At 49.5% G+C, this 23,229-nt stretch overlaps 1 protein-coding gene across 14 annotated transcripts in view; it reads left to right on the top strand.

Annotated features, from left to right (window-relative positions):
* PPFIBP2 (PPFIB scaffold protein 2) overlaps positions 1-23,229 on the top strand; it is a 217,182-nt gene that overhangs the window by 46,286 nt on the left and 147,667 nt on the right. For 10 of the 14 annotated variants that reach the window (XM_073347675.2, XM_073347674.2, XM_073347673.2 and 7 more), the window contains exons 1-2: positions 7,610-7,704; positions 11,087-11,198. In XM_073347675.2, coding sequence (XP_073203776.2) covers positions 7,690-7,704; positions 11,087-11,198 — 127 coding nt within the window. In that variant the 5' untranslated portion in view covers positions 7,610-7,689. Of the gene's footprint in view, positions 1-7,606; positions 7,705-11,086; positions 11,199-23,229 lie in introns of those variants that run through there. The other 4 variants (XM_073347678.2, XM_073347677.2, XM_073347668.2 and 1 more) reach the window with 2 other exon arrangements.

The raw sequence follows: 23,229 nt of genomic DNA, 5'->3' as shown, positions 1-23,229 counted from the left end.
TAAGCTATTACCAGCAGGACAGTGGGGTGGGAGGAGGTATTGTTTCATGATTTCTGTGTGTATATAAAGTCTGCTGCAGTTTCCATGGTAAACATCTGATGAAGTGAGCTGTAGCTCACGAAAGCTCATGCTCAAATAAATTGGTTAGTCTCTAAGGTGCCACAAGTACTCCTTTTCTTATTGTGTAAAGAGTTATCACTTTGGATGGGCTATCACCAGCAGGAGAGTGAATTTGTGTGGGGGGGTGGAGGGTGAGAAAACCTGGATTTGTGCTGGAAATCACTTTAGATAAGCTAAAAGAAAAGGAGTACTTGTGGCACCTTAGAGACTAACCAATGTATTTGAGCATGAGCTTTCGTGAGCTACAGCTCACTTCATCAGATGTTTACCGTGGAAACTGCAGCAGACTTTATATACACACAGAAATCATGAAACAATACCTCCTCCCACCCCACTGTCCTGCTGGTAATAGCTCATCTAAACTGACCATTCTCCAGGTTTAAATCCAAGTTAAACCAGAACATCTGGGGGGGGGGGGGGGTAGGAAAAAACAAGAGGAAACAGGCTACCTTGCATAATGACTTAGCCACTCCCAGTCTCTATTTAAGCCTAAATTAATAGTATCCAATTTGCAAATGAATTCCAATTCAGCAGTTTCTCGCTGGAGTCTGGATTTGAAGTTTTTTTGTTTTAAGATAGCGACCTTCATGTCTGTGATTGCGTGACCAGAGAGATTGAAGTGTTCTCCGACTGGTTTATGATGTTATAATTCTTGACATCTGATTTGTGTCCATTTATTCTTTTACGTAGAGACTGTCCAGTTTGACCAATGTACATGGCAGAGGGGCATTGCTGGCACATGATGGCATAGATCACATTGGTGGATGTGCAGGTGAACGAGCCTCTGATAGTGTGGCTGATGTTATTAGGCCCTGTGATGGTGTCCCCTGAATAGATATGTGGGCACAATTGGCAACGGGCTTTGTTGCAAGGATAAGTTCCTGGGTTAGTGGTTCTGTTGTGTGGTATGTGGTTGTTGGTGAGTATTTGCTTCAGGTTGCGGGGCTGTCTGTAGGCAAGGACTGGCCTGTCTCCCAAGACTTGTGAGAGTGTTGGGTCATCCTTTAGGATAGGTTGTAGATCCTTAATAATGCGTTGGATTGGTTAGTCTCTAAGGTGCCACAAGTACTCCTTTTCTTTTTGCGAATACAGACTAACACGGCTGTTCCTCTGAAACCTGTCTTTAGATAAGCTATTACCAGCAGGACAGTGGGGTGGGAATAGGTATTGTTTCATATTCTCTGTGTATATATAAAGCCTGCTGCAGTTTCCACGATATGCATCTGAGGAAGTGAGCTGTAGCTCACGAAAGCTTATGCTCTAATAAATTGGTTAGTCTCTAAGGTGCCACAAGTCCTCCTTTTCTTTTTGCGAATACAGACTAACACGGCTGTTACTCTGAAACCTGTCATTACTTTGACTAGTCCCTTCAAGATGCACTGGCTATCTATCTTGTGGGCATTACCCCAGGAGCAAACATTTGAAATACAAAAAAAGAAAAGGAGTGCTTGTGGCACCGTAGAGACTAACCAATTTATTTGAGCATAAGCTTTTGTGAGCTACAGCTCACTGTTACTCTGAAATTTGAAATACAGGTACAGAGCCAATACTCATAACTTCAAATACAAAAATTATGCATGCATACAAATAGCATAAACATATTCAGCAAATCATAATCTTTTCATAGACCTCTTACATGCCACATTTTGTATAAGATTTGTTGTAAATATTGTGAAGGTTCCTCCTCTGCCTCGGTGGGTCCTGCGCTTATTGGTGGATTTGCTTGCCTCAGAGATTCACGGCAGCCCTCAGTTTGGCCACTCTTGCTAGTGGCTCAAACCTGCCATTCACTCAGCTAACCTCATCACTGGCCAGCATGGGGGAAATGAAGAACAATCCCCACAGTCTCTGTGTCCCACCTAGTGGGTCGGGGACAGGGCAGATCCCTTTCCAATTTAGACCTTCCCTTCTGGTGTTTCTCACAGACCAGGTCAACTCCTCCTGTGTCCGATCAGGAGTTGAAGGGATGGGGGGAACCCAGGCCCTCCCTCTACACCGGGTTCCAGCCCAGGGCCCTGTGGATAGCAGTTGTCCACAATGTCCCGTGTATCAACTGTGTGACAGCTACAACTCCCTGGGCTACTTCCTCATTGCCTTCCTCCCAGCACCTTCTTTATCCTCATGGTAGGACCTTCCTCCTGAAGCCTGATCACGCTTGAATTCTTCACTCCTCCAGCAGCCCGCCTTCTCACTCCCTGCTCCTGGCGTGCCCCCCTACTAACTGATGGGAGGTCCTTTCTAAACCAGGTGTCCTGATTAGCCTGCCTGCCATAATTGAATCTAGAAAGTTCTTAATTGGCTCCAGGTATCTTGATTAGCTTGCCTGTCTTAATTGGTTCTGGCAGGTTCCTGATTGCTCTAGGGCAGCCCCTGCTCTGGTCACTCAGGGAACAGCTGTTCATCCAGTGGCCAATATATTTGCCTTGTACCAGACTCCTGTATCCCACTGGTTTGGTCTGTCACAATATATAACAGTGGTTGCAACAATGATCAACATGATCATGTTTTAATCAGATAACATCATGAGTAACTGCTACAACTAGCAAATTCCAAGGCCACTGTGAGCAGAAGCGCAGAAGTAAGGGTGGCATGGTATATGGTGTATCGCCACCCTTACTTCTGGGCTGCTGCAGTGGCTTGTGGTGCCTGTGCTTGGCCTGCGGCTCAAGGCAGGCTTCGTGCTGTCACAAGGGGGCTGCATCTTGCCAGAGGCCACAGCCCTCCTGCAGCCCATCGCCACTCCTGGCTCACCACGAGCATTTTGACAGGAAGTACCAAGCAGTAATAACAATAATAATAATAATAATACGTGTACATGTGTGTGAAATTTGATACAGTGAGCGCAATGTCATGTTAAGGTCGTCTGTCCATGTGTCCCCCCGGCTCGGCCCGGCACTCTCCCCCCCCCCCCCCCCCCCCCGTCCGTCATGTGGAAGTTTCACTGCTCCTGGCCCCTGCCGGAGACCAAGCGGTACAGGGCCTCAGGCAGGGAGGGACTCAGCTCTGCTCCAGGCAGTGAGCCGCACTACCAGTGACCGGCCCCAGCTGTGCTGTTCTGGGCTCCTTGGTGCTGGGGCAGAGCCAGAGCCCTCAGCTGGCCGGTTGAGGAGTGAAGGAAGGAGGGGGCAGAGGGGCAGGGAGAAGCTCGCCAGACCAGCGCATGGGAGGGGCTGGAGAAGAGAGGAGTCTGGCCACAACCAGTCAGGGGAAGCCCGAGCCCCTTGTGGCACCCCCCTGGCTACTGCACCCTGGGTGTAGGCCCCATTTGCCTGGCCCTAAGGACTAAATGACCTTGAGGTCCCTTTCAGATCTACATTTATGTTCATATCTATATTTTCCACTGTAGCAGGTTTGCTACTGAGCTACGACGTTTCTTATGGTACAAAGGTTTGGAGTCTTAGCCTTAGGTACTCTTTCAGTATTGCCTGACTGTTTCCCTGGTAAACAAAAAATGGATAATTTATATTTTAATGCACAATTCTATTTTATGCCTGATTTGATTCTCATCCTAGTGTTTATCTCCAGGAAGCTTGCAATTCTGAGAATAAACGTGGGTGTTTAATTACCAGTCACGTCATTGAAAGTGGACAATGGAATGACCATTGGCTGACTACCATACAAAAATATCTTCATATATATAGCTTGTCATTGGAGATTATTTTATTTATTTATTAACTTTTAATGTATTAATTATTTATTTTTTAAAATAATAAAATTGTCTATCCAGGACTCTAGGTATGCTAATATAATTACTCCTGCAATAAATACAATTGAATTAAATCTCATCAGAATTAAAACCATGAGTTCCACAGGAGCTTAGCCAACCACCTATCCTTTCATCATATAGTAAGCATACCCTCAGCCTTCTACAGAGACTTTGTCAAACGTAGGGCTTTTGCAGCATGCCTTGGAAGTCAGCATATTTGGGCTATTTCAGATCAAGGACTAATAGCTGTCTTTATTCTTTGGAATCTAAAGGATCCTTGTTTAAGTAAAATAGAAAGATAAGAAAGGCTGGTTGTAGCATTCCCCCACCTAAAAAAGATTGTTTAATGACTGGCTATTTTAAAGCAAAGTATTGCACTGTCAAATCTGGTATTACTCATGTATTTTTCCATACTCCACCACTGTATTAATCAAGAAAAAAAATGCAGTACAGTTATACCTGAAAATTGGCCCAAGGGCAACTGCCCTACTCTCCAGCCCCTAGAACGGGGGCTGGTATTCATGCTGGTAATCATATGACATGAAAAGGAACACCTCACATTTTCTTCTTAATCATCCCTTTTAAAGTGAATTATGGCCAGGACTTCTTTGCAGAATCACTTGCTAAAGTTTGTCACTTTAAAACAGCATAACTTAAAGTTCCTTTTAGGTGAGCACGTTTTTCCACATCTTAAAAGGAATAACTCTCCCTCTACATCCTTTTGTGAAAGAACTTGTTTAGCCACATGTTTGTTGGATTTTACAGTCAATAGAAATGTCCCAGTACAAACACATTCAACAAAGACCCTTGCATGGCTCTGAATTAGGTTAATGTTAGACTACTATTCAGAAATTTCACTTCTGAGAAGCATTGCTTGGCGTGTGAGCAATCTGGTTCATTCATTCAGAAAAAGCTAAGTTCGTGTTCTCATAGCTATTTATCATTAGTTAACCAAAATAGACTCAATTGTCTTTCTATAAATATCTTGAATACTTGGGGAGCCTGCTGGTGGAAAGTCTACTCCAGGGGTGGCCAACCTGAGCCTGAGAAGGAGCCAGAATTTATCAATGTACATTGCCAAAGAGCCACAGTAACGTCAGCAGCCCCCGCATCAGCTCCCCGCTCCCAGTGCCTCCCGCCCACTGGCAGGCTTGCTGATCAGTGCCTCCCCCTCCACCCCGCACCTCCTGATCAGCATGGGGGAGGCTCTGGGGGAAGGAGGGGGAGGAGCGAGGGCATAGCAGGCTCAGGTGAGGGGGCGGGAAGGGGTGGAGTGGGGGCATGGTCCGTGGCAGAGCCACGGGTTGAGCAGTGAGGACCCCCTGGCACATTGGAAAGTTGGCACCTGTAGCTCCAGCCCCAGAGTCGGTGCCTATACAAGGAGCCGCATATTAACGTCTGAAGAGCCGCAGGTGACTCTGGAGCCACAGGTTGGCCACTCCTGGTCTACTTGAAAGGAGGTACAGCCTCAGGTGAGAAGCCACTGAATTCAGAGCTCAAGTAAAGCCAGGAGACGACAAATGAGAAAACAGGGATGGGGGTGAGAGTCACAGGGTCAAAAGCAGAGAGCCAGAGGGGGACACATTGAACCCCAGACAGCGCCCACTGCTCCTCGAAGGCATCCAGGGAGCTAGTGGACGCGACCCAGAGGAACATTGTCTGCCTTCTTATTGGGTGAATGCACCTGGGGTTCGGAAACTTTCAGAAGAATATAGTTTGTAGTCCCCAGAGCCGCCAAGGGATGAATCAAGCCCCCTATGGAAGACTAAACAGAACACACAATACTGATTAAAATTCCTTACCGAGACCTGCAGTGCTTGATTTGCATGTTATAATGATGTGAAAGGTAGGCAAGCATGTAGAAGTGAAAGGCCTATTCAGCCAGAGCTGTCGCTAGGCATAAGCAGACTAAGCGATTGCTTAGGGCCGCAAGCAGCTGGGCGGGGGGAAGAGAGGGGGATGTTGTGGCAGGGGTGGGGCACTAAAAATATTCCTGTTTTAGGGCCGACAATAGGCTAGCACCGGCACTAAATAATTCAGTGATAGCCTGGACATTGGTTCCATACCTCAGCCATAAAATGGACATATGAGAAGTTTTACTTCAAAGGTATTCTGAGCACCAATGGGGCCGGAAGGATTGCAGAAGTGGGGATGGGGGCAGCTTGGCCTGGCCATCGCTTTTTCATGACAGAGGGGCATCTGGGCCAAGGGCGGGGGCCTGCTGTTACACCACCCAGGTTGGGTCAGGGGCTAAGCGGGGAGCCTGGGACACCCCCTCATTGCGCCCTGCTGAATTCTGGTTCTCAGAAGTGGCAGGCATGGCCCTGCCTTTAAAAAATTGGAAGGCAATGGCTCTTTCTCCCCCCCCCCCCCCCCCAGTGTCCAGCATCCGCCCCAGCACAGGCTGCCAAAAGGTGATGCATGTTCTGTTTTCTTTTGAAATGTTATCTGTTGATGACAGGAACTGTTACTTGGAAAGGAATCTGGCAGAGGAGTTACATGATCTTTGACCCTTTTGGGAATTGAGATATTTTTGGAAAATATTGCCTGGGATTTTACAGTAATATCTCTGATGTCAGGTGGGAACTGAACTTTCAACAGAAACTTAACTCCGCTTTGGAAAATGAGATGTTAGAAAATAGGAAGAGGATAATGGTGGGAGGTTAGAGACTCCCTGCAATGGAAATATTAAACTTGCGCATGCACGGGGGGAGCAAGAGCAGGACCCAAAGTTGCTGGAGCAGCCACAGCAGGACATGTGAATGGACCAGACAGCAGGACCCAAAGGGGTTGGAACAGGCCTGGGATCAGGCAGGAAACCCCTGCCCAGCCTGGAACTAGTTGTCCGCCCCACCCTTCTGCTGAGTCTCTGTACCTCCCCTCAATCTCCCTCCTGCACCTTCACCCCCCATTTGCAAGGAGCTTCTGCTCCCTCCCTCTCACCCCCACATATAACTATGTAGCTACTTCACAGAGTGAAATGATTGAGGGAGTATTTTGGCCACTTGTACAGAAAAAGAGAGCTCTATTTTCAATATGTTGTGGAAGAAGCAGCCGAAAGCTTGGACGATAGCCTGAGTGTGTAGAGACTGTAGTCAGAGAAGACACTAGATTGTGAACATTGATTCATGATGAGTTGTATCAGTGGAAGAATCACCTAGAGACAGGGATTCGAAAGGTGAGGAAGTGCAAGATGCTTACCAGGGAGATTTGGTGTCTGGGATCTATATTCCATTCTTTACTCCCCAGGCAGCCTCTGTCAGTCAGAGTCCTCAGGAGCCACGCGAGTGGAATAAAAATGTCATATCCCAGTGGAAATCCCAGGAATGATGGTAACCCACAATTGTCTGACCCCTAGTAGGAGCGTGAATCCTCCTTTCCCCTCAACTGGGAAGAGAGAAGCAAGCCTAGTATCCGGAAGAAGCCTTTGCCTCTGTTTAAGAAAGAGCTCATTTCTGAATCTCGGGCCTTCCATTCACATTTTAAGATCTGATATTGCTGATTTTGATGAAATTACATAGAAGAAAAAACTAAGGTAAACGTAAATGAACAGCTGGAAATGCTGGGCTAAAATCACTGCTAGAAGCAGAATTGACTCCATTGGTTTTTATGGCATTGTGCCTTATTTTGCCTGTGGGTGAATTTAGTTCACATGGTTCAGTTTATAGCAGAGCCATGTTGAAATACGTTCTCTAAAATGTCTGTGTTTTAGCATAATATGCATGGCTTCATCTCCCTTTTTTTATTTTAATTATTTTTTTATTTTTTATTTTTTTCCAGTAGGAGGAAGAAAGGTTTGGGCAAGTCAGAAATCATGGCTTCTGATGCTAGTCATATGCTTGAAGCAGCCCTAGAGCAGATGGATGACATCATTGCAGGTATGGTACTGCTTTATTTGAGATCAAACTGATTTCATTGGAACCTGAGCCTGAAAAATGCTGAGTAGCTGCAACTCCCTTTGACAACCAGTGAGAGTTGGGGCTACTCAGGCCCTTTGTTTTTGATACCAAACTTTGTCTTTGAGTCTGACTGTCTGTCTGTCTCTCTCTCTCCAAGCACCTCCCGCAAAACACATTTCAAAGACAAACAATAACAGTTTGGGCATTGGAAAACTTCACATCTACAAGATTATTTTAGATAAATCAGCTAAAAAACCCACCTCCTAGTATTGCCATAAGACAGATTTACCTCTCCATAAAGTTATAGGAGGAATTAAACACGCACTAGCGTGTGTGGTAGAGTGCCTGCTAGCTGGAGCTTGTTCTGTTGAAATCTCATGAACATTATAATAAGCACTAATTCCCAAATTTGCCTTACAGCATGGGCTTGGTCACTGAGTTACTGGGAAACAGCTCACACTTTGGGTGTTAAATGTTGAATTTCAAAAATTATATTTGTGTTTGCAAAACTACTTCAGAGATCTTGCCAAGGCTGAACCATCCAGTGTTTGGGTGTTTTTTTTTTTTTTTTAAGTGATATGCTGTTAGTTTTGTTTCAGTGTTCTAGGGAGTGAGATTATATAATTTATTTGCTCTATGCCAGCACTCCAACTCCCAGTGCTAAATTATGCATTTGCCTGCACAGCGATGGAGATGGTGCAAAGAGCAATTTGCAGTCCTCTGATATACCCACACAGAAGCAAGCATATCTGTCTCTCAGCATTCCAGTAGACAAGAAGGGGGGAAGACCTCTGTGGTTCGGACTCCATTGGCTTTTGGATTTCCATAGGCAACCTCATAAACTGAGCACACTCCCAGCGTAGATGTCTGGGCAGAGCTATGACCTTGTCCTCTGCACAATGGGAGAGCATTTGTCACAGCTTTTTAAATGTGTAGTAATGTCCTGAACCTCATTCTCTCCTACTACCCAGGGAGATGAATCCAGCCTTTGACACTTCAGTTGTGCATTTCTTTATGACGTCCCAGTAAAGCTCAGCCTCAGGAAGCTCATAATGCAGCCTCAAAATATTGGTGCAAAAGTACCCCAGAACTCCAAGTTATAGGACCTGTCCAGGATTTTTATTTTAAAGGATCTGATCCAACCACAAATGTCCTCCTTGTTCTGGGCACACAAGCTGTAGCAGGTCATAGATAACTTTAGCAAGTAGGCAACCTAATCTATAAAGGTACAGAACATATAGAAAATACTTCCATAGTTTCCAAGTCCAGAAGGTACCAGTGTGATTTCTAGTCTGACTTGAAACATATATGCTGTGTAGGGCTCAACATACCCCCCCGCCCAAACAACTCTTCACACCAATCAGGACACGGTCCAGGCAACTTTGACTGTTTAGAAGTATGTATTATTTTTCTTTTTTCAGTTTTTCACCAAACACAAAATCACTTAAAAATGTTTTTGAGCAGTAGGAGATTACTAGAATTTTATTTATTGTTTTTCCACCTTTTACCAACTTATAAAACATGCAAACAGAATGTTACAATTTGCCACCCCAAAATGGTATTTGTTCCAGACCAAAAGGTTTTTGGAAACCAGGTGATTTAGAATAGATGTGTTTTCTCAGCTGTAGCAAACATAGGGTGATGTAATTATCGTGGGTATCATATTCAAAAGTGCTGATGTGCCATTGACTTTCAGTGAGACCTGGGCTCTTGAGTTGCTTTTGAAAATGGTCATAGGCTCACAAATCACTTAGGCACTTAAATTTTTTTTACCTTATGTCTTATTTCCAAGGGAACGCTTTTAGAGCTCAGCACAGGTTGATGATAACATAATATTACATCTTGAGTTGTTTTAAAAATTCAATCAGAAACATACATTTGTTCCATTTAAATAAATATATTTCAGATTTGGAATGGGTTTTCTGTTACAGGTTTTTGTGCTGGTTTTTGAGGTTTTTGTAGGGGATGGGAGAGAAGTTGTACATGATTCTAACATGGGTTTTTAAACTTAGTCATTCCTTAGAGTCCGGTCACCTGCAGCATTCCATATTCTAGAATTAGTTGTAGATGCGTCCTAATATGTCTCTGAAGTCTCCCTGCTGTGAGGTATAGGCCATGTGAGCTATAGGCAAACATATATCACTCAGATGACCTACAAGAAGTGCTGTTTTGTCATGTGAAGATTCCAGTGGTATACAGAGAGAATATCCAATTTAAGTACTATAATCCTATAATTTTCTTCCTGAAAAAAGTCAGTCAAGCTACAGGCCATATCAGCATTTCCATGGAGGAAATGAAGATCCTGTGAATCTGGACAAGGAACATTCAGATGCACAGTATGCTACTTTTGCTTTATTGCACTGATATTCTAGGAGCTTTTGTAGATGGGAGTTGTACCCTTATTCATTAGATGACCATATGTATTGTGACAAAGTTCCTGCTCTACCTTGGTGGGTCTTGCGCTTATTGGCAGATTTGCTCGCCTTGGAGGTTCACGGCAGCCCTCAGCTTGGCCGTTTTTCTGAATTCACAGTCCAGGTCGGCTCCTCCTCTGTCTGACCAGGAGTTGGGAGGATTTGGGGGGAACCCGGGCCCGCCCTCTACTCCAGGTTCCAGCCCAGGGCCCTGTGGAATGCAGCTGTCTAGAGTGCCTCCTGGAACAGCTGTGCGACAGCTACAACTCCGTGGGCTACTTCCCCATGGCCTCCTCCCAACGCCTTCTTTATCCTCACCATAGGACCTTCCTTCTGGTGTCTGATAATACTTGTACACCTCAGTCCTCCAACAGTCTGCGTTCTCACTCTCAGCTCCTAGTGCTTTGTGCTCCCAGCTCCTCACACACGCACCACAAACTGAAGTGAGCTCCTTTTTAAAACCCAGGTGCTCTGATTAGTCTTCCTTAATTGATTCTAGCAGCTTCTAGATTGGCTGCAGGTGTTCTAATCAGCCTGTCGTAATTGTCTCCAGAAGGTTCCTGATTGTTCTGGAACCTTCCCTGTTGGGAAACGGAACGTCCTTTGCTTGCTCCTCAGCTATCTGCTTTCTATTCTTTCCTAAAGCCCCCTGGCCTGGATTTTTCTTACTTTTTGAACCTGCCTTAGTTCCGCCCTCCGACCGGGCCAGACACTTTTTTGTTTCATTTCGTCTTTCTGCCATTTCTCTGCTGTTGTTGAGTGCTGGTCAGCTGCCAATTTACCGCCAGCACCCCCTCCCCCCACGCCTGTTCCCGGGCGCAGCTATTTGCCTTAGCTGAAACCCCCAGAGGAGGGGGGTAAGATTGCCAACCTGCTATCCGGAGGGGGGAGTGGAAGCCCCCAGACCCAGCCGTTTTGCTGTCAGCTTATTTCTGTAATTTTCTCAGCCTGCCGGAAGCCTTGGAACACAGCCAATACAGCTGGAGAAGATGATTTCAGAAGACAGGAGAAATAACCCAGGGAAGCTACAAATCATCGTGAAGGGGGCCGTAAGACTGAGTAATTTTCTGAATTATACTCTCGTGGGGGGGAGTTTGACTGTGGTTTAATTGCATTTGTGGTGACACAGGGGATGTGGCACGGAGCCCCCCCCCGATCCATCAGTGCCCCCCCCCAATACTACTACAACTATCACGGCCCCCCTGCCGTCCGTCCCTGCTGGCAACTTGCCATCTGCCTTCGGATCCAGCTGTTTGCTTTGAACTTTGCCTTTCGGACCGGACATAACAGCCAACCAAACGAGACTCTTTGGACAAACGTGCGTGGGTCCACACCCCCTCCCCCCCGGACTGTTTATTTCACAGCTTGCCCCCATTACCGGACCCCCGTTTTTGTTTTTCCCCCCTTCCAGTCCAACCCATTTGGCACCCCCGCTCCCCCCGCCTGCAGCCCAGCAGGGAGGAGCGGTTAATCTGCTTCCCCCTCCCCCCTCCTCCTTCTGGTGTCTCCCCATCTCTCCCTGCTCACAATGGCGGGGAATGAGAGGGGCGAGGCCCCTCTAACAAAATCAGCTGTCCCTCCCTCGCTGCCCGACCCCCAAAGTCCCCCCCACCACTATTGTCAAAATACTTGCCACCCCCACCCCCCCGCTGGGGCACCGGCAGCAGGAGGCACCAGGGTGATTACTGCCGCTGCTGCCCCCACCGCCCCCCCAGATTCTAGGAACCCCCCCCCAGCTGGCCAGAAAGGCCAGGGCGGGAAGAAAGGAAAGGGCCCCGCTAAAACCACTAGGCCCTCCATGGCAGGGCTGCCCCCACAGCTGTGGCCTCGTCATCGACTGTGGCGCCCCTCCCTGCATTTCCCTCCACCAGCTCTGCGAATGTTCCTCCCCCGGCCCCCAGGACGTATGCCAGGGTGGTGACGGGCTCCCCCCTGCCTGCCACCTCGTCATCTCGCCCACCCCCTGCCTCCGCTACCCTCACCAGCAGCCGGGGCCCTTTCCCCACCTTGACCAGGAGGCACGGTGTCCGTTGCCTCCTGGTGCCCGCCTCACCCCACGTGGAGACATACGTGCAGGCGTTGGCGAAGGTGGTAGGACCCACGGCTATTGTGGCGGCCTCCAGGATGTATGGGAAGGTCGTTTTTTTTCTTAGCTTCGGAGGCTGCCGCCCAGGAGGCGGTGGAGAGGGGCCTGGCGGTGGGGGGTTGTTTGTCCCCCTGGAGCCGCTAGAAGACCTCGGCGTTCGCCTCGTCCTCACCTCTGTTCCTCCCTTTTTACCCAATGTTGCCCTGTTACCCGCTCTCTCCACCCTGGGGAAACTTGTCTCTGTCATCAGCCCTCTCCCGTTGGGCTGCAAGGACCCCACCCTCCGTCACTTCCTTTCGTTCCGCCGGCAAGTGCAGCCTCTACCGCCGCCGCCGGCGGCGCGTGATGGAGAGGCACTCGAGGGGTCCTTCCTAGTCCCCTACCAGGGAGCTGCTATCGGGTCTTTTACTCCACCGGAGAGGCCCGGTGCTACCTCTGCCGTTCAGCGGGGCATGTCCGCAGAGACTGCCCTTTGGCCCGGGGGGGAGGGGCACCCGAGACCCCCGAGACCTGGCAGGACATCGGCCCCGTCGTTGCCCCGTCATCGCTCCCGTCCGGGCCCAAGAGATACCTTCCCTACAACACCCGGGCGAGCAACAGAGTCCCACCCTTGCTATTAGCAATCCGGCAGAGCCTATGGAGGAGGGTGTGGCAAGGACATTACCAGGTATAGGAGAGGGCCCGCCCCAAGGAGAACCCCCCGCTCCTCATGCTGCCTCACCGCTACCCCCCTGAACCATCGCCTCCACCCCCCGACACGACCCCTGTTAACTAACCCCCAGACGACGCTATGGAGGGCTGAACCCTAGTCCAGGGGAAGCGAGGCAAGCGGAAGGCTCGAGCTCTGCTGCATCCATCCGACGCAGAAGCCCCCCGGAAGACCAGGAAAGGAGGCACTGATATTGAGCTTCCCGCTACGGCCACGAGTGAGATCCATCTGCTGGTGTCAGGAGGGGAAGACAGACTGGCACTGGAGGGCAGAATCCCCCCACCACGGGAGACCCTCCCCTCCGAGACTCCTGAGGACGCCCCTTCTGCCCAGATACCACCCGAACCCCCCGCGAACCCTGAGGCGTCCGTTGAGGCGGGCCCTAGAGGAGAGGCCCCCGGGGTAGCAGGAGCTGGCCTCTCCTCCGTGTATGCGGAGATTGAGGCCCTAGATTTGACCCCAGTCACCCAGGGAGAGGATGATCTACTGCCGGCTGGCCTCGAGCTGGGCAACCTTACCCCAGCCCCCCTTTCCCCATGCTCCCTCCCCCTAATTGCCTTCCCGGGTGAGCACCCTGCAGAAGGTGGTCCACCACCTGATACCATGGCCACCAAGACCACCACGGAGCCAGCGCCTAGCATTACTGGGAGCCCCCTCCCTTACCCCTTAACCCTTGACTCTGCTCAGGAGGCACTTTCCTTTAGCTGCTTGCCTCCTGAACCCCAGAGCCTTACCCCTGCCCCTGCCCCTGCCCCCACCCCTGCCCCCACCCCTGTCCCTGCCCAATTCCCCTCCTCCTGCAATGCTAATGCCGCCCCTGGGGTTATTTCCTTCCCGCCTTTTGCAGATTCCCCCCAGGGAGCAGTCTTTGCACTTTCTAGTCGCGACCTATTAGGAGTTGCAATTTTTTCCCTGCCATCCCCCTCCACCCCAAGGTGTGAAATGGATTTAATAACCCCAGCCTGTCAGATGCCCTGTCGGTGGTCCGCACCCTGTCTACCTGCCTTAGCGGACCACGAGGCTGCATTAAGAGCCCCACCAGGGCATACCCTGGAAATCGTAACCCCACCCCCCCATGAGCTGCGGCATGCACTACGGAAGTTCTTAGAACACACCCGTGGCACCCGCAATAGGGTACAGCTAGCTCTTCAACTATGGGGGGACTTTGACCAAATCCTCCAGGCCACAAGGGCCCTTATACAGGAGGGCAGGGGGCAAGGAAAGCGCGGTGCTGCGGCCTACGAGCTGGCCCGCGGCTTCTGAAATGATCTACTCATCCATGGGATGGGTCACGGGTTGCTGCGCAACCCACCGGGGGCCACGAACACCACCACCACCAAGAAACCCCCACTCCCCCAGCCCTCCGCATGACACCTCTTATTATTGCAACCCTGAATACCAGGGGCTGTAGGATGGCTCTCCGCAGGTTCCAGGTGCTCTCTTACCTTCGGGAAGGGGGGTACTCTGTAGTTTTCCTGCAGGAGACCCATACGGACCCGACCGCCGAGGACAGGTGGCGGCTGGAGTGGGGGGACGGGGTATACTTTAGCCACTTCACGACTTGGCAAGCTGGAGTGGCGACCCTGTTCTCCCCCAACCTACGGCCCGAGGTGCTAGGGGTCACTGAGGCCGTGCTGGGCCACCTGCTGCACCTTCAGGTCCGTATGGAGGGGCTCGTGGTCAATCTTGTTAACATCTATGCCCCGCAAACGAGCTCAAAGCGGCCACAATTCTATCAGCGGGTGTCCGACTTTCTCAGCACCCTAGATTCGCACAAGTGCCTGGTCCTGGGAGGGGACTTTAACACCACCCTCGAGGAACGGGACCACTCAGGGGCTGAGCCGAGCCCGGCCACCGCGAATATTCTCCAAGGAATAGTTGAACATCACTCCCTAGTGGACGTCTGGCGTGACCATCACCCAGATGACACTTCCACTTTCACTTTTGTCTGGGTGGAGGCCCATCGGTCACACCACTCTCGGTTGGACCGTATTTATTTATCCTGTTTCCATCTTTCACAGGCCCACTCCTCCGCCATTTGGCCGGCCCCATTCTCCGACCATCATTTAGTCACCATAACGGTGTCCCTCCGTGCAGAGAGACCGGGGCCGGCCTATTGGCACTTTAACAACAGCCTGTTGGAGGACGAGAGCTTCGTGACGTCCTTCCGGGAGTTTTGGCTGGCCTGGCGAGAGCAGTGGCATGCCTTTCCCTCAGTGCGGCGATGGTGGGATCTCGGGAAGGTGCACGCCAAGCTCTTCTGCCGTGACTACACTCGGGGGCACCAGCCGACAGAGAAATGCGGCGATAGAGCAGTTGGAACGGGAGGTCTTAAAGATGGAGAGGCGCCTGGCCGCCGATCCCGAGGACCCGTCCCTCTGCGGAGCGTGCCGGGAGAAGCAGGAGGAGCTCTGGGCCCTTGAGGACCACCGGGCCTGAGGTGCCTTCGTTCGGTCCCGCATCCGCCTCCTTCGGGAGATGGACCGCGGCTCCCGCTTCTTCTATGCCCTGGAGAAAACGAGGGGGGCCAAGAAACACGTCACCTGCCTTCTTGCGGAAGACGGCACCCCCCTCACGGATCCGGAGGAGATGTGTGGGAGGGCCCGTGACTTCTACACAAGCCTTTTCTCCCCGGATCCGACCGATCCTGGCGCTTGCAGGGTGCTCTGAGAGGAACTCCCCACGGTCAGCGTGGGTGACTGAGACCGACTAGAGCTGCCTCTCACCCTGGCCGAGTTCTCGGAAGCCCTCCATCACATGCCCACCAATAAATCTCCGGGCATGGACGGGCTGACCGTGGAGTTTTACCGCGTGTTCTGGGACATCCTCGGCCCAGACCTAGTCACTGTCTGGGCTGAGTCCTTGCAGAGCGGGGTCCTCCCTCTGTCGTGCAGGCGAGCGGTGCTCGCCTTGCTGCCGAAGAAGGGGGACCTCTGTGATTTACGAAACTGGCGTCCCGTCTCACTCCTTAGCACTGATTACAAAATCGTAGCGAAAGCAATCTCGCTGCGGCTAGGGTCCGTGATGGCGGACGTGATCCACCCAGACCAGACCTATACTGTCCTGGGTCGCAGCATTTTTGACAACCTATTTCTAGTCCGAGACCTTTTGGAACTCGGGCGGAGAGATGGCCTGTCGTTCGCCCTCCTGTCTCTTGATCAGGAGAAGGCGTTCGATAGAGTAGACCATGGGTACCTCCTGAGCACTCTGCAGGCGTTTGGATTCGGACCTCAGTTTGTGAGTTTTCTCCGGGTGCTGTATGCCTCCGCGGAGTGTTTGGTTAGGCTCAACTGGACCCTGACTGAACCGGTCAGCTTCGGACGAGGAGTACGGCAGGGGTGCCCCCTCTCGGGCCAGTTGTACGCTCTGGCGATCGAGCCTTTCCTCTGTCTCCTCCGCAGAAGGATGACAGGGTTGGTGCTGCGGGAGCCAGAGCTGCGGCTGGTCCTGTCGGCGTACGCCGATGACGTACTTCTCGTGGTCCAGGACCCGGGCGACTTGGCGCGAGTGGAGGCATGCCAGGCCATCTACTCGGCAGCCTCCTCCGCCCAAGTCAACTGGGTCAAGAGCTCTGGCTTGGCGGTGGGGGACTGGCGGCAGGTAAGCTCCCTCCCACCCGCGCTTCAGACCATCCAGTGGAGTGCGGGTCCACTGCTCTATCTCGGCATTTACCTTTCCGCCACGCACCCTTCCCTGCCGGAGAACTGGCAAAATTTAGAGGGCGGGGTGATAGAGCGGATCTGGAAATGGACGAGGCTACTCCGATGTCTCTCCCTCCGAGGGAGAGCACTGGTGCTTAACCAACTAGTCCTGTCCACGCTCTGGTACCGGCTCAACACCCTGGCCCCGGCCCCGGGTTTCCTGACCCACCTCCGGAGATTGATTCTAGAGTTCTTCTGGTCAGGAATGCACTGGGCCCCTGTTGGAGTTCTTCATTTACCCCTGAAGGAAGGAGGGCAGGGCCTGAAGTGTCTGTACACTCAGGTCCGCGTTTTCCGCCTCCAGGCCCTGCAGAGGCTCTTTTATAGTGCAAGTAGTTCAGCGTGGAGCATACTGGCTCACGCCTTCCTGCGCCGCTTCCAAGGGCTCCGATACGACCGGCAGCTCTTTTATCTTTGTCCGAGAGGTTTTCCGCAAGACCTCTCCGGGCTGCCAGTCTTCTACCAGGACCTCCTCCAGACCTGGAAACTGTTTCTAACGACCAGGTCCGTGGCGGCCACCGTGGGAGCAGATCTCCTCACGGAGCCCCTGCTACACAATCCCCAACTCCGTGTGCAGGTGGCGGAGTCCCGTTCGGTGCGCCAGAGGTTGGTCCTGGCGGAAGTCACGAGGGTCGGAGACCTCCTGGACTACGACCGGAGAGACTGGCTGGATCCCCTGACGCTCGCTCGGCGCATGGGGCTCTCCAGCCCTCGTACCCCCCGGCGTGTACTTCAGGAGGTGAAGGCCGCCTTGACCCCCGCTGCTTGGGCTTATGTCAACCGAGCCTTGCGCGAGGGCGCACCCCATCCATCCTCTATCTCAGGCCCGCCGGACCTTTCCATTGGGCCCCTACCATGCCGATCCCAACAAACCCCTCACCCTTTCACTGCAAGCCGGCTGCATGAACTGCAGCCGGTTAGTTTTCAAATCGCACCACGGAATTATTTATACACACTCACGCTTCACACCCTTCATGCCCACACCCTGGTGTCCCGCCCCGATACAAAGTGGCGGGACCTCCTGCCACTCTTGGAGGGTGAGCAACCTCGGTGGACCAGCCTGTATTCCACCTTGGTCCCGAGGCCCATCGGGGACATCAGTTGGCGGCTCCTTCACGGAGCTGTGAGCACGGGCGTGTTTCTGACACGGTTTACCCCCATCCCGGATACTTGCCCTTTTTGTAATGTGAGGGAAACCCTGGCGCACGTATATTTAGAGCGTGCTAGATTGCAGCCCCTTTTCCGGCTCCTCACAAATATTCTATTGCGCTTTTGGCTTCATTTCTCCCCTCACCTTTTTATCTATACACTCCCCATCCGTGGCCCCACAAAATCGCGAGACCTCCTGGTTAACCTCCTCCTAGCCTTGGCTAAAACAGCCATTTATAAAACCAGAGAGGGGAGGTTGGCCCATGAAGCGTCCTGCGATTGTAGGGCCTTTTTCCGATCCTCAGTACATTCACGTATCCTTGCAGAGTTCCTCTGGGCAGTGTCCACTGACTCCCTTGACGCCTTCGAGGAGCGGTGGGCGCTGTCCGGGGTTCTCTGCTCGGTGACCCCGTCCGGTTCCCTCCGTCTGACCCTTTGATTGAGGGGAAGAGCAAGAGACGCCAGCCCCAGCCGTTGCCGCTGTGGATACCATCATTACTGTCATCTAGGAGGGGTCCTATAATACATGGTTGTCAACCCCCCCCCATCGCTAAACCGCCCACCCCGCAGCCGTGCCCATCTTGCCGGGCACTCTCAGGAGAGGGATAATCTGTGACACTGGGCGCAGCACTAGGTAACTTGAGGGGGTGGAAGACCACGAGTGTTGAGGAAGCCCCCACGCTCTGGGCCCAGGCTAGCCTGAACGCTTCTCCCTCCTGAAAGCTGCTGTGTTATACCTTCTGTTTGCATTGTTTTGTTGCATAGTTTGTTTTGTTTCTTTTGGTAATTCTTGTAAGTGTTCCAAATAAATTTCTTTTCTGTTTCCAAAAAAAACCCCCAAAAACCTTCCCTGTTACCTTACCCAGAGAAAAGGGACCTACTTAGCCTGGGGCTAATATATCTGCCTTCTGTTACTCTCCTATAGCCATCTGGCCCGACCCTGTCACGGTATTTAATGATAGATGCTGTTTAGGAGGAAAAACCGTAGAGTAGAGTTTGGCACAGTTGACTGCAGGGAGCAGTTTAGTAAAGCATTACATGATCTAGTTGGGCATATTATGTATTTCTTCTGTAGTGGATTAGTATTTGCACAGTAACTAAGATAGGAGGTTAATTCTGAGTTTTGCATGAGGAATGTGCTGTTGGTCAGTAAGCAAAGAGATTTTACTCATTCAGACTGGGGTTTTGATGGTCCCAGGCTGCCAAACAAACAGTATTTTTTGTTCAGTTGGTTGTCATAGCACTGGACATGGGATTACAGGGAAGCAAAGCAACTAGTGTATGGAAGCTTAGCATATTCACTTGCGTGGTAATCAGATGACTGCACATCCTGCTCACAGCTAGTTCATGGTGGTGTTGGTGCCCAAGCTCTGGAAACAAACTGAAGGGTTTGGGCATGCCTGTGGGTGCACAGACTTCTTTTCCAGAGTGTACATGCAGGTCATGAGCAAGACAGAAACCTCTTTGAGGGAGCTGATTTTATATAAGAGCATTACACAGCTCAAATTTTTATTCTAGTGTCCATTAATATTTTCTTCTATAATTCAGAATCAAGTGGAAAATAGGTTTATTTTAAGATATCATAATATCCTAACAATGAATTCTGTCAAAATTGAGTAATGTTATTTGAACACATTTATTATTATTTTAATAATTATTATATTTTAATAACAATTTTATTTATAATTTTTACAAAGTTACTTGTTATAAAAGCTCAAAAGACAGGAATCCTCAGTAAAGTTCTAGTCCTAATCCCTGCATCACTTTATTTCATGTTTTTCCAACATGGGTGACCATGCCCACAGTTCTTGGGAAAACTCAGCATGCTGAGCTGTGAACTGCATATCTATCTAACACCAGCATGCTGGAGAACACTGTTTCCCATCCTGCCACTACAGGCCAGAGGACACAGCATCCCACATCTGACCCTTCACTGCATGGGCTGGAGACACCAACCTGCTGTGGACTACAGATCCACTGTACCCCTTTTCCTTTCCCATTGTGAAATGGAAACTTTATTCTATGAATATAGGCCAAAGATCAACCTGGATCCTGTCCTCCCTGCACATGTGAGCCCCTATAATCTTTACCGTAAGAGCCTGTGATTACCCCTCTACCCGAAGCAGGATGTAGGTCATAGCATACCAGGAAACTCCATACTCCTTGTGCACATACATAACCAAGCAGATACAGGTTTATTTTGAGTAACAGCTAGTATAGATCTCCTGCCACTTGGAGAAGATTGAGTGGAGATTATAATAAAATAGTGAGGGGGGTTTAAGACAGAGGTTCCCAAAATTTTTACTAAGGCAACCCACCAACTGCATTTTGTGAATTTTTTTTTTTCTGCATCCTCTCCAGGGTCCAAATTCAGAGTGGGACAGGGCAAAATCATAGGCCAGTGCCATTCTCCTCCTCCACTGCTGCTGCCATTTCCTCCTCCTTGCCCCACTGAGACGCACCAGCCGCCTGCAGCAGCCCCAGTACTGGAACCCTAATCCCGGCACAGTGTGGAGGGGAACCCTGGGGGTTGGAGAACAAGCCTGCCCTTCGCTCACCCTGTGGCAGTGTCTTCTGTACCATCGAGTGGCCCAGCTCCCCATTACAAGTACGGCAACCCGGTGCACAGGGTTGCAGCACCACTCGGTTTTGGCCCACCCACCACTCCATCATGACAGGGCCCAATGTGAGTGGCACTACCACCCTGTCCATCAGATCACAGCACCGCTCATAGGATGGGCAGCCAGGCCAAACCTCAGTGGTGCTGTGACTCCGTGCACCAGGTTGCAACACCCAGGACAGGAAGCCGGGCCCAGCCCCATGGGACAGGAGCTCCAGGGTGGTCTTGCTCTCTGGCCTCTTTCCCAAGTCTGGGACCCATTTAGATACATCCTGCATCCCACCATTTGGAAAACGCTGTTTTAAGAAATGTATTCTCATCCTTAACTATTTTAATGGGATTTGTTTGGTTTATTTCTGGGAAAATATATAATTTCGATATCTCATAGGGGTATTATGAGGATGAATACATTATAGTTTGGGAGGTACTACAGTAATGGGGGCCGTATAACTAACTAAAATATACTATCAATATATATTGAACCTCTCAATACCCCTATGAGGTATTGAAATGCTATTATCCCCATGTTACAGATGGGGAACTGAGGCAAAGAAAGGCTAAGTGACTTGTTCAAGGTCACACAGGAAGCCTGTCTTGGAGCAGAGAATTGAACTGAGGTTTCCCCAGTGCTAGGCCAGAGACCTAACCATTGGGGCATCCTTCTTCTGTAGGGTTGTCAGGCTGGTTGAAAAATTTTGCATTGTCCATCCCGCCCTGACCCAGAGAGCAAACATCTCTGTTGAAGCCTAAACCTGGATTCTGGTTAATAGCCCATCTTGTTCCAAACCTATGAACCTGGTAACAATCCTGGCTTGGTTCTCCTCCTCTCCCAGCTCCATGATCCAAATATCCAGGCTTCTGTTTTGAACTTCCTATGGGTTGGAGGACAGGAATGCTTTGCTGACCAACCTGGATACTTCCCAAAATCATCAGAGGGAAATGAAGTGGAGAAGGTTCAGAAGGGAGGACTGGATGCTTGGTAAAGAGGTACCAGGATTGATGACTTACTAGGATTCAAGGGTGAGGACAACCTTGCTACTTGTTGGAATCTAAGTACCCGCTAGAAAGAAGTTTTCTTTCTGGGTAAAGCTTGGGTGGAGCTATGGAGTGGTGGTGGTGTATGGCCACAGGTGTGCCATGGGAAAGAGATATCCAATGCTACTGCTCTCTGCCTTGCAAGATGACTACTTCCAAGACACAAAATCTGAACTTTTCACAGACGGAGGCTTCTCCGGGTATTTAATTCCCTTTGGGTAGTTTTGAATTTTAATTCTGTTCACACACTTATCTATACAGCCTTTGTTGTACAGCTCTGGAATTCACCTTTAATTTTGGCTTTTTATACAAAAAACTGTTATAATCTTAATTCCACATTGTAACCATAGTTTAACATTAAAATAATAGATTATGGCCACAATTTTCAAATGTGTCTAAAGACAAAGATATCATTTCACAGTTAGGTATTCAAACAGCTTTTTTCAAGTGCCTAACATAGATTTATATCCTAATTTTAGGCTTTTCAATTTGAAAACAGTGTGCTTCCCCAAAAAAATCTGAACAGACCCAACACGTCTATAGCTCGTCCAAATAAAAACAATCTTATTCTAGACCATGCAGCTCAGTGTAATATAAAATATATTTGTGTTAGAGCCTATGAGGATAAGATTTGTCAAACTGATTACCAAATTGAATTGTATTGGGCTTGATTAAATTTGACAGATAGGTCAGCGTTCCCAAGCCTTTTCTGCTTCAGTACATCTATACCAATAACCCGCCCTCGTAGCTGTATGAATTAGGGATGCTGAATGATTAGTATAGTTAGCTGCCTCATTTAAAATCTCCCTTGAAATGCAAAAGAGAGTAATGTGATTGCCAGTTAACAGGACTGATTCATTAGCCAGCAAGACTTGCTTACCTTGTAAGCAAAAGGTTCAGTTTAAAGAATGTTTCCCATATGTCCGATCTAGTAAAGCTCGCACAGAATGATGGACATAACTTTTGACACTGACTCTGTCGCTTTGAGCAAGTAATTTAGCTTCCCCCTTCATTAGCTTCCCTCTCTGTAAAATAGGGGCAATAAAATTTGCGTGTGCATCACAAGGAGCTTGTGGAGATTGATGTTTGCAAAATACTTTGAACCCATTAAATATTTTTGTATTGTTTATATCACAGGCTGTTTCTTTATGTCATTGTCCTGGGAATCCGTTTATTCCTTTTTTGGCTAATGACCAGAAGTTCAGATCTAAAGGCTCCTGTAGCAATATTTTGGTTTTGAGCAGAGTTATGAAGCAGAGATGGCACTAAAAGTTCTAAAATTTAGCAGCTAATCAGTGGGATTATTTAGTTTTCCCTTTTGTAAAAGTTGTTGCATTTGTGATTTATTACTAGGGAAACAGAAAATGTATGTGTGACCTGAATGTATACAGCATACAACTGCTGAAGAAGTAAATAGTTTACAGTTGCAAAGAAGTTGGGCAAACAAATTGTCCAAATAGAATAGAGTTTAAACAAACTCTTTTCTCTTGAGGAGTAAATGGTTCATGTTCATCTGATTGTCCTGGTCATGTACTGAAGAGATTAAATTGTCTTCACTGGAAGTTATCCCTAAAAGAGCCACAGACTTGTTAATCCAGTTTAATGTATTTTCCTTGAGGAGTCTGGTTGGTAGAGAATAAGTACATATGGCCATAGTGGGTTAGACCAATGGTCAGTCTAACCCTGTATCCAGTCTTCTGACGGTGACCAGTTCCAGGTGCGTCAAAGGGAATGAACAGAACAGGGCAATTATCGAGTGATCCATCCCCAAGGGTGAAAGTAATTTAAAA

Source organism: Lepidochelys kempii, chromosome 6 (genome assembly GCF_965140285.1).
Source record: "Lepidochelys kempii isolate rLepKem1 chromosome 6, rLepKem1.hap1, whole genome shotgun sequence".
In the NCBI taxonomy this organism is placed as follows: domain Eukaryota; kingdom Metazoa; phylum Chordata; order Testudines; family Cheloniidae; genus Lepidochelys; species Lepidochelys kempii.
Note: the sequence above shows the minus strand (reverse complement) of the source record. Positions and strands in the feature narration are given on the sequence as shown.